This window comes from Etheostoma cragini, chromosome 11, assembly GCF_013103735.1.
Source record: "Etheostoma cragini isolate CJK2018 chromosome 11, CSU_Ecrag_1.0, whole genome shotgun sequence".
Lineage (NCBI taxonomy): Eukaryota > Metazoa > Chordata > Actinopteri > Perciformes > Percidae > Etheostoma > Etheostoma cragini.
In genome coordinates this window covers 2,369,681-2,383,649 of record NC_048417.1, presented here as the reverse complement: position 1 = coordinate 2,383,649, position 13,969 = coordinate 2,369,681, and the positions used below count along the sequence as shown (strand labels likewise).

Genomic DNA, 13,969 nt, shown 5'->3' with positions numbered 1-13,969 from the left:
GTTAAAAAGAGGGGGGTGGGAGCTGCATGTAAAGAGCTGCTTGTATTCCCAAGCATACTGTAGAAGTTTGCCATCTCCTGTACTATATTTTAATGGGATGCAGGGCTGCAATTAACGATCACTTTCATTGTCGATTAATGTGCCGATTGTTTTTTTATTATTAAATGGATTAGTTGTTTTGTCTATTAAATGTCCGAAAATGGTGAAAAATGTGGCGTAATCGTGTTTCCTAAAGCTCAAGACAACGTCCTCAAATGTCTTGTTTGGTCCAATACAAGATATTCAGTTTACTGTCCCAGAGGAGAGAAGACACTAGATATTCATACTTAGGAGGCTGGAATCAGATAATTTCTTATATAAATAATGATTGAAACCAACTAATGGATAATCGGCCAATCACTTAAAAGTTGACAACTAATTGAAGAATCTTAGCAGCTGTAATGGAAAGCAACCCAGAACGAGTTTTCACTGCCAGTCCCGTTTCAATTCATATCGTACTGAAGCAACAGAGTGCTTGTTTGCTGTCTCACCCAGAGACAGATGACTAAATCAATATCCATTTAATCTCCCCGTGTATGGGACAGAGAGATGTCTCTGAGGTGTTTTGCTTAGCGTGGCTCAAAAAACAAGAAGCAGGGCAGCACTTAACAGCAACATTCTTTCAGCATACTCAGCTTTTGTGTATTAGATTGGATTTTTCCATTTTCATGATGTCATTGAACATCTGTTCACTCGCGGGACATGTGAGGAACCAGTGTAAAGACACACAGGACAGGACCAATGGAAAAGGCTTGTAGGGAGGACTAGGCTAAGGAGGTGGTGTGTATCAGGGGAAATAGTTGAAAGATTCCTTAATTTCATACAGTATAACAACATTGGAATAAGAATTTGTCCATACGTTATTGTCCTTTAAACAACTTCAAAATTATACAGTTGCATTTACTTATTTTACCTTATTTAAAACAAGAAATAATGAATATGCAAATTGGGTTCATTTCAAGACTTTATATGTGAAACAACAACCAGGTTCAAGCTAGCAAGCTACACGTTGAAAATGTCAAGTTTTAAAGATAATTTGGACAGTGCTACAAGGCCGGTCTGATGGTTCTTTTGGGGAATGGCTGTAAAGATTTACAAAGATTAAGTTCAGGGTATTTCCCCTTTAACGGGGACGGTGTGGGACTGATTGGAGAGGATTGCTGTGGACGAAGTTCACACAGTGATTCACTGCTAAGATACAATGAGGTGTAACCATGTGTCAGCTGATTTAAATAGCTCACACTACTGTATTGTGTCAACAGTTAACTTCATTTAATATTGTAGGAGAGTTTTCTTTATGGGGGTGCACATGTCCCCTTAGAACAAGTTCCTTCCTGAGACCATTCTGCAGAGCCCAAGACCACAGGGATTGGTTTAAAGAAGAACAGGCCAGAGTGTTTTATTTTTCTCCTACCCCAGAATGTGTAGCCAGACCTTACTCCACAAGGCTGTGGATTTAGGACTGGCAATGCCAAACTACACTTGAACATAGTTGCATACGGGACCAGGATCGGCTCCCAAACCATGTCACAAATCATCTCACATGTTCACTTTTAAACTGAGATTCAAGGGGAACACCTACGTCAGCAGAAGAATGTGAAAACATACTGCACAGACATCTTCTGCACAGTGAAGGACGAACATCACAGTGGATTTACAATACGCAACACACAATTGTGAGAAGAGGGGAACTTTAAAGTTTCTCCTAGTCTTAAACATCAAGACAGACGCAAAGAAGCCCCAAAAATGATTGAAAATGTTGATGTATGCCTTCCACTGTTTTCTTGAACAACAGGAAAATAACCACATAATATAACACAGGGTTATTACGGTGCACACTAATATTTAACATGGAAGAGTTCAGCCTTCGTCTTAACCATGATCTTAAATCAGTGTGCTGTGTTCTCGGGGACAGACAAATGAAACAAAGGGCTGTAGTCTCAACACAAGGTCCATTTAGTAGCTTTCAATCACATCACATAATCTGCATCAGCAGATGGAGTTGCCCAGAATTGTATGCAATGTTCAAATCATCCCTTTTTTAAACAATTTACAGATAAAGATCAGCTACTAAATGGACCTTGTAACGGCGTTGTTTTGCCAACTACTCCAAGACTTTCTGTTCTACATCGGCCGCACTCTGTGATACTCCAATTATGTGTGTTTTGTGGAAGCTTGTTCTGTTATAGCTGCGGTCTTTCTAGACTATATTGACTTTGTGTGAGGCTCAGAAACCAGGAGGGACATTTTGACAAGCTGAGGCGAGCCTGTGCTAAGAGTCAACCATGCTGGCATTCAGCACACCACGGCAAGATGAGCCATAACTTAGAACTCTGGCAAAAAGCCCCTAAAAGGGAAGGGTATTTATGTTAACATGCAAGGATCTCACAGGCAACTGCCACATTATTCACCCTCACACCTACACACTATTCTGCACCTAATGACAGATGGATGCTTTGGGTTTCACATTTCATCCCGCCAAAGTCTCTCCCTATCTCCCTCGTCCTTCCTGTGCCTCCTTTATCTATTTCACTTTCACCTCCCCTTGTGTTGCACTAAACCGTTTTCCTCATGCATGCATCAACAGGTGAACATCGGTAACGACCTACACTATAATACGACCTACTGGAGGGTTTCTTAAATTAACGCCTCTAACAGGAAATACCCCCTCCTATCTAAACCAGAGAAAAACACCTTGCGGTTTAACCTTGACAAGTTGACGTTTGGTTAGGTTTAGGAACTTAGTTCCTTATAATAATAATTTATACTTTATTAATCCTGCAAGGGGAACTGACCATGTTTTCACTCTGTTGTTATTACACAGTCTTGGCACATGCTCAGTACCTATACATGCACAACGGAGAGATGTCAGAGTGAGGGGGCTGCCCATGGAAAGGCAGTTGGGGGGTCGGTGCCTTGCTCAAAAGCACCTTGGCAGAGGCCCCTCTCCAGCTACCAGTCCACCACCATACTTCGGTCCGTATGGGGACTTGAACCAGTGACCCTCCAGTTCCCAACTCCCTAGTGACTGAGCTACTGCCACCCCCTTAGTTAAGTTTAGAAAAAGATTGCTTTTTGGGCAAAATCAGACGTTCATTCACTTCTGGTTACACGGATTGTGACGTCGCATCCACCGCCCCAACCTGCAGGAATTATCTTATACTTCCTCACCTTACTTCCTGCTATAATTCTGCCATAATTACTGCATGAACAAAATACTTAAGGTGTGTGTTGATTGTCGGTGTCATTTCAACGCTTTCCATACATTTCTATTGGAGCAGCTGTGCAATGCATTCTGGTAGCGTTGCAGGGACTTTTGCATGAAACAAAAAAATTAAAACAAAAAATCAACTATTGTCCATCTGAAATAAAAACAGATTCAAAAGATGTATAGCCTATATCTCGCTTAAAATGTGTTCAGAAACATGTTTCTGAACCAGATTCAACAAGCCGCCATTATGGTCTGTTTAGAAATGCTTTAAAAAATTACTTAGAAAACTACATTTTTGAAGTGAAGTAAGAAAAGGCATTTTAAAGTTGTGTACATGAGCTGTTCATCTTTTAGCACACCAGACCTTAGCTGCTTGGAGAGTTTGGGGAATCTGGTTCGAGACCAAGCCCCCTTCTCCATCAATCAGCCATTTAAAGCAAACAACAACACGGGGGCTTTCTGGCAAAACCAAAGAACCAGGTCTGCTTTCCATAAACATTCCTCACAGAGACACGAAGGCTTGATAAGAAGAAGAAAAGATGAGAAAAAAAGGAAAACCACCCCTTCACCCTTTCAGTCTACTGCTGGTTGGCTGGCACACACACACACACACACACACACACACACACAAACACACACGGCACATACTTCACATAGTGTTCATCTGGGTGCTCAGTCATATGGAATCACACTTCTCTTTCACTGAGGTTTTTTATTGATTTAGCTCAAAGCTAATTTCACACATTGTCCATCACCTTACCTTTAATTACATTCTTCACTTCATCAGGTAACATAGTGAGTTTGAAGATGTATTGTACGAAGTCCATACTTGCATACCAATTTTCGAAGAAAAAAAAGAACAATTATAACATTTCCAGTAAAAAAAACAATGTTCCCATCCTCACCTGTGGACTTGATTTACTGGAAGCAACACAGAACCAGAGCTCACTTATGATCTAATGGGTTTTACGTCAAAGTTATACAAATATCATCAAATTCAATAATGAAAAAAACGTTGAAACCAGTTAGTTTAGAAAACGGAGTTAAAAAACAGGGTGTGAAGAGCCCCCCCCCCCACCCACGCTACTTCTTCCTCCCACTGCTTTCCGATACCTTCTGATGCAAGTGGATGCCCTGAGAGCCCGGCCACCAGCTGCTTCTCCAACTCTGCCCTAAATCTTTAAAGAAGCTACGTGCAGTGATGTAATACGTGACCACAGAGGTTCAAAGCAATGGCATCTTGTCAAATTGCATTAGATTCACGTCAGCAACTAAATCCAGAATTACGAGAGAAACCAACAAGTGCGTTGTTGGAGGGGAATTCTTAAAATATGACATCTTTTGCCTGAAGAACAAACACAGTGAAAGACGCCAACAGTGGAACAGGACTTAACCAAGGTAAGAACCATGGAACAGTATCCCACAGTTTGGTCTCGTTCTACTATTAAATCAGGGAATAGCTCTTTCCATTTTAAGGATAAGCTACGATACCAAAAAAGATCAAAATATTTGCAAATTGTCCTGCACAGCTAAATGAACTGGTCTTACTGGAATTTGCAAAAAAATCTCCATTTTAATTAAATTAGTACTTTAGAACAAGGGAGAGTATAGCTCCTCCCCAAACTATTGATAAGGTAAAAGATCCAGACTAACCACACCCAAAACCAACGATCCTAAACACTGAACACTTCCCATTAATTGGCTGTGTACAAATTGCCATTTCTTTCTACACCTGGATACAAAAAGGATCAACTACAGATGTCATTTGACTAGAGAAGTTCCAATACTAGTTGGTACCGAGTTATTCCTGTCCATAAGGTAGTGAGTAGACCTACCGACCCCCGGCCCAATGTGCATCTGACTCAAAGCTGTACTAGCTGTAGGGGCACTGATCCTGAACACAGAGGGAAACTTAACCAGAATCAAGCTGCACCTGATTGTAGTCCTTTACTAATGTACGACATCCTACCCCAGGCATCTGAGGGCATTGGATCTGCAATTTATGCAAACTTTTTTTTTAAGTTTAGTTTATTTGATTCACAGAACATAAAAAACGAATTGAAGACATACAGACACACATGTAAGGGTGTGGTAGAAACCTGTAACGGCTAATTAAACAGGACTAATGTAGGCACACAAAACGGAAAATACATTTGAAGTCTTTGTGTGCAAAAAAATCATTAATGTGTAATAAAAAGGAAATACAACTCTCCACATGGCCTAAACATAACAACACTGAGCTGAGTTTCCACGGAGAAGCCACAGTTAAAAGTCCTGTTGCTTTAAATCCAAAATAGCCCTGTCTGTCTACTGTACCTGTCTAACAAAAAGATACTATGTGTACTACAGATAAAACATGTGATAACGGTTTCCCACAGAATAAGAGTGTATTTGTCTCCAAAAAAAATAACAGATAGGTCGGCCATCTTGGCGTTGGCATGGCAAATAGGGAACAATTGGTGATTTTGGTGACCAAAAATTAAAAGCAGCTTATCAAACTAAAAAGACACGTCCAAGACTGGGGATGTAGTTTTCCTCTTCTTTCCCATTCCCATTCCCATTCCTGGACTACAAATGAAAATACGTTGCTGTTCAAGAAAGGACCACTACACCAGGCTTTAAGCTTGATTGCATGAAGTCTTTTTAAAGATTAGCCTTCATTAAACGTTTCAGTATAATGTTCCTCTCTTTTAGGGGTATTATGAGAGGTCCCTCTATTTAAAAAGGTATTAGACTTTAAGGGTCTGCAGAGGGCTTTTGTCTGAGGGTGCTGGCACCATGCATGACTTTAAGACAAATGGGGAGAAACAAGGATTGTGGGCAAGTGGTTTCATTTAGCGTTGAGCTCTTCTTGAGTGCAACCCCCCCCCCCTCCCAAAAAAGAAAAAAGTCTGAGACAAAAACCTGATTTCATGCCCAAGATTGGTGAAACACCAGTTTGAGTTGTAACACAGAATAAAACCCAACAATGAAACTGAAAACATTACATCAGTTCCGAGTGTGATTTGGTCCAAGTTGGTGGTCTTCGTCATGTCTTCACGGTTCTAAGCTTTTACAGCCTCAACGCAGTAACTCCTAATGGGGGTCCACTGTTCATTTTAACTGCAACATCAGTCTCCGGATGCGTTCCCTCATACACTCATTAAACGCGTTGCTCTGGGCTCATGACAGCAGTTTCTCATACGTGCCAGGCGGGCCTACTAAGGAACTACCATAAGAGAAACATTATATGAAGCCCTTGAAAAACTCTTTTACCGTGCCCTCATTGGATTCTATTAATCATACTAAAAGCCTGGCTGCTTTGGCACGGCTATACATTATTTATGTTGCTAAAGTATCGCAGGTTCAAAGTTTGTGCCAGCATTTAGTCCAGAGGACGAAGGGTACACATACTGTAAACTGCTGTGCACACATTGCAGTTCTGCACAGCATTTTGTTAGGATAAAAGAAATTCTAACAATATAAGATGATTTGTTTTTCAGTAGGCAGGATAAGTATCAAACTGTGTATCTATTTAGCCTTTGCAAACTTTGTACTTAGTTAGTAAATGTTTAAAAAAAAAGTCCATGTACCTCATGCCCTTACATCAAGGGACCAACACCAAGGTTTTGTATCTATCCGGCCATCCCTCTCATGGTTACGTTCTTATAACAGGAGGTGAGACAGACATTTATCAAACACATGTCCTTACAAGTCTCATGGCATGAACATTTCCCTTTATGAGTTAATATGTGTTCCCCCAGCCTGTCTATCCCCCCCCCCCGAAGAGCACCATGTCATGGGATCTTTAAGTGTTGTGTAAATAGGAGAACTTAACTTAATTTAAAATGAAATGCTCTCAATTATGATAGCTTACAATACATAAGAAATGCAAGAGATTTAGCTGTGACTGCAAGGACTGAAAGACACACACACACACACACACACACACACACACACACAGACACAGACACACACACCAAGAAAGGATTACATCAGCAGAGAAGCATGAGAATTCATGCTGGTGGTTTTATATGGTCCATGGACCACTGCATTATCCCTAAATCCAGAAAAACCCACACACGTACACTCACACACACATACGCACACACACAGAGCCCCTTAACACACACCTTCCCAAACTGCCTAGCCCTCTCTATGTGCCCGTCCTGGCTGCATGCACAGTTAGTTGTCTGTGTCTGTGGTTAGGCATCTATCATGAGCTGCCTTTAAGAAGAGACGGGGGGTTGACTGGAGAACTGTTTCCTTGGCACATAGTAATGATGAAAAATGTCCTCTCTGAAATCCAGTCCTGCACGGCTCCCTGCCAGTGGATGTACGCCATTCCCACACAACCAGGAGTCATGGGTAATGCCGCTGTCCGGGCAGGACAGGACAGTGCTGTGTTTCATTTAGGTTTGATAAAGAATGCTTCCAAGGAACATCTGGGTCGCACATCATAGTGACAACAGGTCTGATGTCAAATATAAATATATATATATATAAATATTCCATAAAAGTGTATGTTACCTTTGTACTAACAATGGAACAAATGACCGTGAAATGTCATTGTGATGTACTCACACAGAATTATCACACAATTCTGTAGTTCCTTCATCTTCATCACGTGTTTTAACTTCTTATAGCAGAAGTCATTGCCAAAAATGGCCTTATTTAGCTAAATCTAAAGCCTGAATCTAGATCTAAATACGAGTGTGTTTAATTCAGTTACCACAAATCCACTCCAGTGTGTGAGAACTGGTTGGGCTCTGGGTCTCTGGGCATTTAGAAAAGCTGTCACGTACATCCTGCTTTCATTGTCGAATAATCTGTTGGTCTTATTTTATTAATCGTTTAGTTGTTTGATTTATAAAATGGTGTTAAATATCGATCAGTGTTTTCCAAAGCCCAAGATGACGTCTTCCAAAGTCTTGTTTTGTTCAGACATTCAGATTAGTGTCCCAGAGGAGAGAAGAAACTACAATACGTTCACATCTAACAAGCTGGAATCTAATGTTTTACTTTTTCTCATGACACAAACCGATTGATTCATTGAATAGTTGACAGCTTATTGACTAATCTTTGCATGGATCTGTACATGATGGGAACTTAGAGGTGACTGGTGGGTACTCTACACATGTGTGTGTTCACTGGGCCAGTAGCCATGTGACTTTGACTAGTTTGACTCACTGGCCTGGCGCAACAAAGCCTTTCTTAAAGGACTACAGACAACGTAAGACTTATCCTAAATGGTATAACGAGGTGCTGTTAGCACTAGATCCTCCTAAAAAAATATGAAATGCATAAGGAACCCAGACACTCCCACAGAGGGTCATCAGTGTGCAGTGCTACTCTGCAACTATGTCTTTCACACTATGCCCTTATTCTCTTTCTCCCAAATTTGAAGCAAATTCGAGGCAATTCAGACTCACTGTACGTGCCAAAAATTCCCAAAGTGCCGTGAGTTTTGTAACGCCTGGGGCGACGATCTCTGTTCAACAACTTCTGCGAGGTCTTTTTGTGAAACACAAAACACACACACAAGCTTTGAAATCTTTGAAATCTTTGAAAGCTTTGAAATCTTTCACATGAAAAACACAATACATCGTTCACTTCATACCACGCGTTTGTAAGCAACTTCTTTTCCAAACTGTGCTTTGACTTCTGGGTCACAAACGGTTAAGTTCGTACAGACACACATGTACAGACACACTAAAGCTGCTGGAAAGAGAAGAGAAGAGAAGAGAAGAGAAGAGAAGAGAAGAGAAGAGAAGAGAAGAGAAGAGAAGAGAAGAGAAGAGACATACGCCACCACTGTCACTCCTGCCATGACCATGATGGGGCCACCAACCTCAGAACATGGTAAGACAAGGAGACCACACACAGACACAAGCACTCCAGAAACAAGCAGTGCTTTACATTATATACACACACACACACACACACACACACACACACACACTGTCTACAGTATACGAATAAACACAAATACAATCTATCCCTCTAACATTCTTCCAGTCATCCATACCAGCTACAGTGGACATGCCAGAAGCAGCACTATGCACACATATATGATGATTGTAATCTCTTTCTCAGACACACATTTCCGTAGAAATGTACACACAAACTGCACATCTGCTGTACGAAAAACCAAACGTAAAGTGAAACCTACAAAACGTAAACTGGTAGTGCACCTCTGCCAGGTTACATAAATGCTTAAACAACAATCCTACATCTAAGAGTGCAGCTTTCTCTCTCTCTCTCTATCAGATAAAGCCAGTCAGTAATGCAGCGGGTTGGCTGGGAAACACAGCACAGCGCAGGCAACACTTGGGACAGCCAGGCGCTCCAACAGCAGCCCGCCAGGCAGCAGCTCTTCCCCCTCTTACAGCCACACTCCTTACCTGGAACACTGCGGTGGCCATCCTGTCTCAGTGTGCGCGTGTGTGTGTCGTTCTCTCTTTCACTCTTTGCCTTCCTGTGTCCGTCTGTGTTTCAGTGCTGCATCGTCCTATCCCTTGTCCCCTCTGTGCAGCAGAGAGCTTTTCCCTGCTCTCCACCAGATGGCTAAAGCTAAATCCACTCACTGTTACCTTGGTGCAGCGCACAACTGGGGGAGTGTACAAGTGTGTGTGTGTGTGTGTGTGTGAGTGAGAGTTGGTGTGTCTGTGTGTGTGTGTGTGTGTGTTACAGGCTCCGGGCTAATAGGTCTGCCTAGTCCATGTCTCTCTCTCTCTCTCTCTCTCTCTCTCTCTCTCTCTCACTCCTCCATATAAATGTCTAAAGAGTCTTTATGTGAGAGAGAGAGAGAGAGTAGCCAAAGGCGAATCTTAACATCCCACAACTGGAAACGGCGCAGTGCAGCACTCAGCGCTGAATAAGCAGGCAAAGTCTGCTTTCCCTCTCTTTCTCTCAGTCTGGGTTTTTCTCCTCCCTCTTGTTCAGTCCATTTTCCCCCGTCTCCCAAACGGGGAGACACACGAGGAACGAGAGAGAATATTGAACTGAATTTTCTCAGGGAGATCAGGAGGAACGGGACGTGAGCTCAGGAAACAAAAGCACGGCTCTTTTCTTTCTCTGTCTCACTGTTCAACTCTCGCTTTATCACACACACACACACACACACACACACACACACACACACACACACACACACACACACACACACACACACACACACACACACACACACACACACCTTCCCTCCCTTACAAGCTCATTCTTCATTCGCTCCTTGTTAACAGCTTCTCAAATTACAGGTTAAATATGAGTTGCCCCCTGCAGCCGCCTTTTCTGTCTCTTTCCCCCTCCTACTGACTTTCCCTCTCTCTCACATGCGCAAACACACACACACACACACACACACACACACACACACACACACACACACACTCACTCTACAGCAGCCATGAAAAAGAAAGTACTCTACCATGAATGAATCCATTGACTTCCCGAGTCCGCAGCGTGGAGATCCATACGTATCTCTCCCCAGCTCATGATGTCTTTCACCCCGTTACCATGATTACAAATGATTAACACTGTGTTAATGCTGATATGATGAGATAAACGTTAAAGGTCCTGTGGCATGAAAATGTCACTTTATGACTTTTTCTAACATTAATATGAGTTCCCCCCAGCCTGCCTATGGCCCCCCAGTGGCTAGAAATGGTGATAAGTATAAACCGAGTCCTGGGTATAATGCTCTGCCTTTGAGAAAATGAAAGCTCAGATGGGCCGATCTGGAATCTTGCTCCTTATGATGCCATAAGGGGCAAGGTTACCTCCCCTTTTCTTTGCTTGGCCCACCCACCCTTTTCTCCTCAAAAGCTACAGACTCAGAAATGGCACATACTAAGGTCTACATGAAAGAGACTTCAGATACAGTATTAGGGGACCGCTAATTAAGAAAAACTATAATTCTGCACATTACATTTTGAAAAAGTGAACACATATTTTGTCTTGTGCTCTAAATGGAAAATAAAGTTCAAACTGTAATAGTATTTAGTGAAATGTAACAGCTGAAGGTGTTTTCCCTGTTGATGTGTTCAACAGGGTTATAAAGTTCAATGAATGAAACATCTTTTCAAACATTAATGAGTAATTATGTTAATATTTCAATATAATACCAATTATACTAATGCTAAGAAGAAGAAGAATTTAAAAGATGTGGACAAGAGCGCTGAGACTCAATCAAATTAGTACAATTATGAGCCCTAAAACCTAAACAATGAGCTGAGAGACATAAAAAAAAGCTGAACAATCAGATCATGATTCATGAGTATTCACTAAAAACAATTCCTTTCAAAATATAGAATTATTGATAAGCTTGGGAAGACTTGACTTGACTCTCAACTGGTGTCACGATGGTAGTCAGGTAGTCTGAAAGCGCAGTAAGCATTTTAATTGGTTTCCTCCGCCTCACCAGCTATTATCCGGTAGCAGACAAAGGGACATTACTGAGGAATGTTTGGTACAATCTGTGGGACATTTAGTCTTACGCCTCAACATGGAACTGACTGCTACTGTCTTTGATGTTGCTCAGGAGTAATTACACGGAAGCTACTTCTAAAAGCAGCACCTTTTGCTGGAGCCGTGTTCACCAGATGTCGGCTCAGCACGTTTTATTTCATTCGCTATTAATGACAAGGGCCAGGAAGGAAGCGTGGACTGCCACACAGGAGACATGTGGTTAACCGTAACAAAACAACATGCTTGTTTATGCCTTTAATGTACGGACCAGGCTGAACTGTGGGAAGCAGGAATTCCCCTTGTTTGTTGGTGTTGTGTGTCTGTCCATGGGTCTGCCTGATGCTTTGTGTCGCCACACTAACCTGCAATGCCATTATGCTTACCAGCAGTTACATCTCTGTATGTAAGGGGATGGAAAGTATGGGAAAGTTAGCTGTATTTGAGGACAATAAGTTCCTCTTCATCTGGTCTATTTCCTGTGTCCTGGCTTGTATTTATTTTCATGATCTGATCTGTGACTGCTGTTAAAATCTTTATTTTTCCTATAAGGGAACTTCATATGTGGTCAGGCACATTCAGACACAACATACAACGATACAAAGTCAATCATAATCATGGCCGAGATTAAATAAACACTTGAGGGTAGGAGAAGAGGGGTGGGTAGGGAGAATAGGTCAAAGTCTGTATCTAGCAATCTGTAAGCCAAGGAGTCTTAGTGTTAGTTTGAGACAGACATCATTTCAGGTTAAGTTAGACCGCTAAATCGTTGACCGACCTTCGACATCAGCACGAATTCTTCCTGTACGTGATCAAAGAGGGGGTTAAAACTGAGGGCAACTGGACATGGTTAAAGCTATGGTGCGTGACTATTTTATATTAATGCATGTCCATTACATTCAAGCCATTGCCAAATGAGTTGCTGCAAAGACGTTTTGTCTCTCAATCGAGATACTTTTTAGCTCCGTAATTGAAAAAAGAAACCGAAGAAGTCTCTCGGTTGAGCAACGTGACGTCTTCCAAGCACCTTTAACTAAGTCCAGTTGCTCTTGACTTTAACCCTTTCTGGGATCACGTGCAGTTCTTTAACTGAAGAAGTCACTCGGATGAGACAAAACGTCTTCAAAGCACCTATGAACAAGTCCAGTTGCCCTGGATTTGAACCCTTTCCTGGATAACTATGACCTAGATGACTGAGAACATTCACAGACTTCCTGTACCTGAGTGGACAAACGCACCAGTCGCTGTGCTGTCCCTGTTTCTCAATATTGACCATTCTTACAGAAATGTTGATTGACGAGCACACCAAAACGGATCAAGAGATCTATAAAAGTCTGCTGTTGTGAATAAGAGAGACTGGAAGTACAGTAGTCTTGAAACCAAGTGACGAGGCACAGTTATTGAAAGACACACAGAGAATAAGACAGAAAGAAAAGGAAGTAACACAGAGAAAGTGGGCTGTCTGGGTGAGGTCCAGTTTCAGGATTCTGACTCAGGCTTTCCCAGGCAACGGCCGAGCTGAGCAGATCCCTGGTCCCCAGTGCCCTGTGGAACACCAACGCCCATGCAGCGTACAGACCAGATTTAACACGGATTTTCCTCCTGGATGGTTTAACATGGATTCCTCCATGATTAGGCAGCAGGAGCTCACTGGAAGCGGACGTGCGATGGAAAACTTGTCACTTTGAATCAAAAAACAGGCTGGAGATATTTGGGTGGGGAGCTTGAAAAAAAAAAAAAAAAGTCTCAGAGCTCCTTCAGCGGGGATGAGGAGGTGTCCGGCAGCAAGACATTTCACCACCACAGCTGTTCATAGTGGTCAGGGAAGGATTAGTGCCACGGAAAACAGGGCGCATGCTCGGCAACTGCTCCTTAAAAAATAAATAATGTTTGGTAGGGCAATTAAATCTCCTGTAATGTATGCAACTGCATGCTCCACGAAGCCATTCCACTCACTAATCCCTTCCACGTCTCCCACATGCACTTGGCCCATTGGTGGCATTCTTTCCAGCAACTCTTGATTACTCCATCATGTCAAAGGCGAGGCGTTCCTGTTTGTTTTCTCTGCTGTATCCATGCACATGTTGCTACCATACACAGTTACTGAATACATAAACCACTGCTCGTTGAGTAAGCCCTTCACTGGGATGAGCAGAGCAGGCAGAGCGGGTTGTTTTTGTTTTTTATTTTTCATGAAGCCCATGGATCATTGAGCCTCTGCTTTACTACTCGCAGACACAGTTGTTAGGACAACAGCAACAGCGTCTTTTTTTT

General features: G+C 42.2%; 1 protein-coding gene across 11 annotated transcripts in view; it reads right to left on the bottom strand.

Annotated features, from left to right (window-relative positions):
- Window positions 1–13,969, bottom strand: part of tns1b (tensin 1b) — a 202,280-nt gene that overhangs the window by 101,951 nt on the left and 86,360 nt on the right. Inside the window, exon 1 of one of the 11 annotated variants that reach the window (XM_034884542.1) lies at window positions 9,634–10,106. The exons of the other annotated variants lie outside the window; for them this stretch is intronic. Coding sequence (XP_034740433.1) covers window positions 9,634–9,654 — 21 coding nt within the window. The 5' untranslated portion in view covers window positions 9,655–10,106. Of the gene's footprint in view, window positions 1–9,633; window positions 10,107–13,969 lie in introns of those variants that run through there. 11 annotated transcript variants of the gene reach the window in all.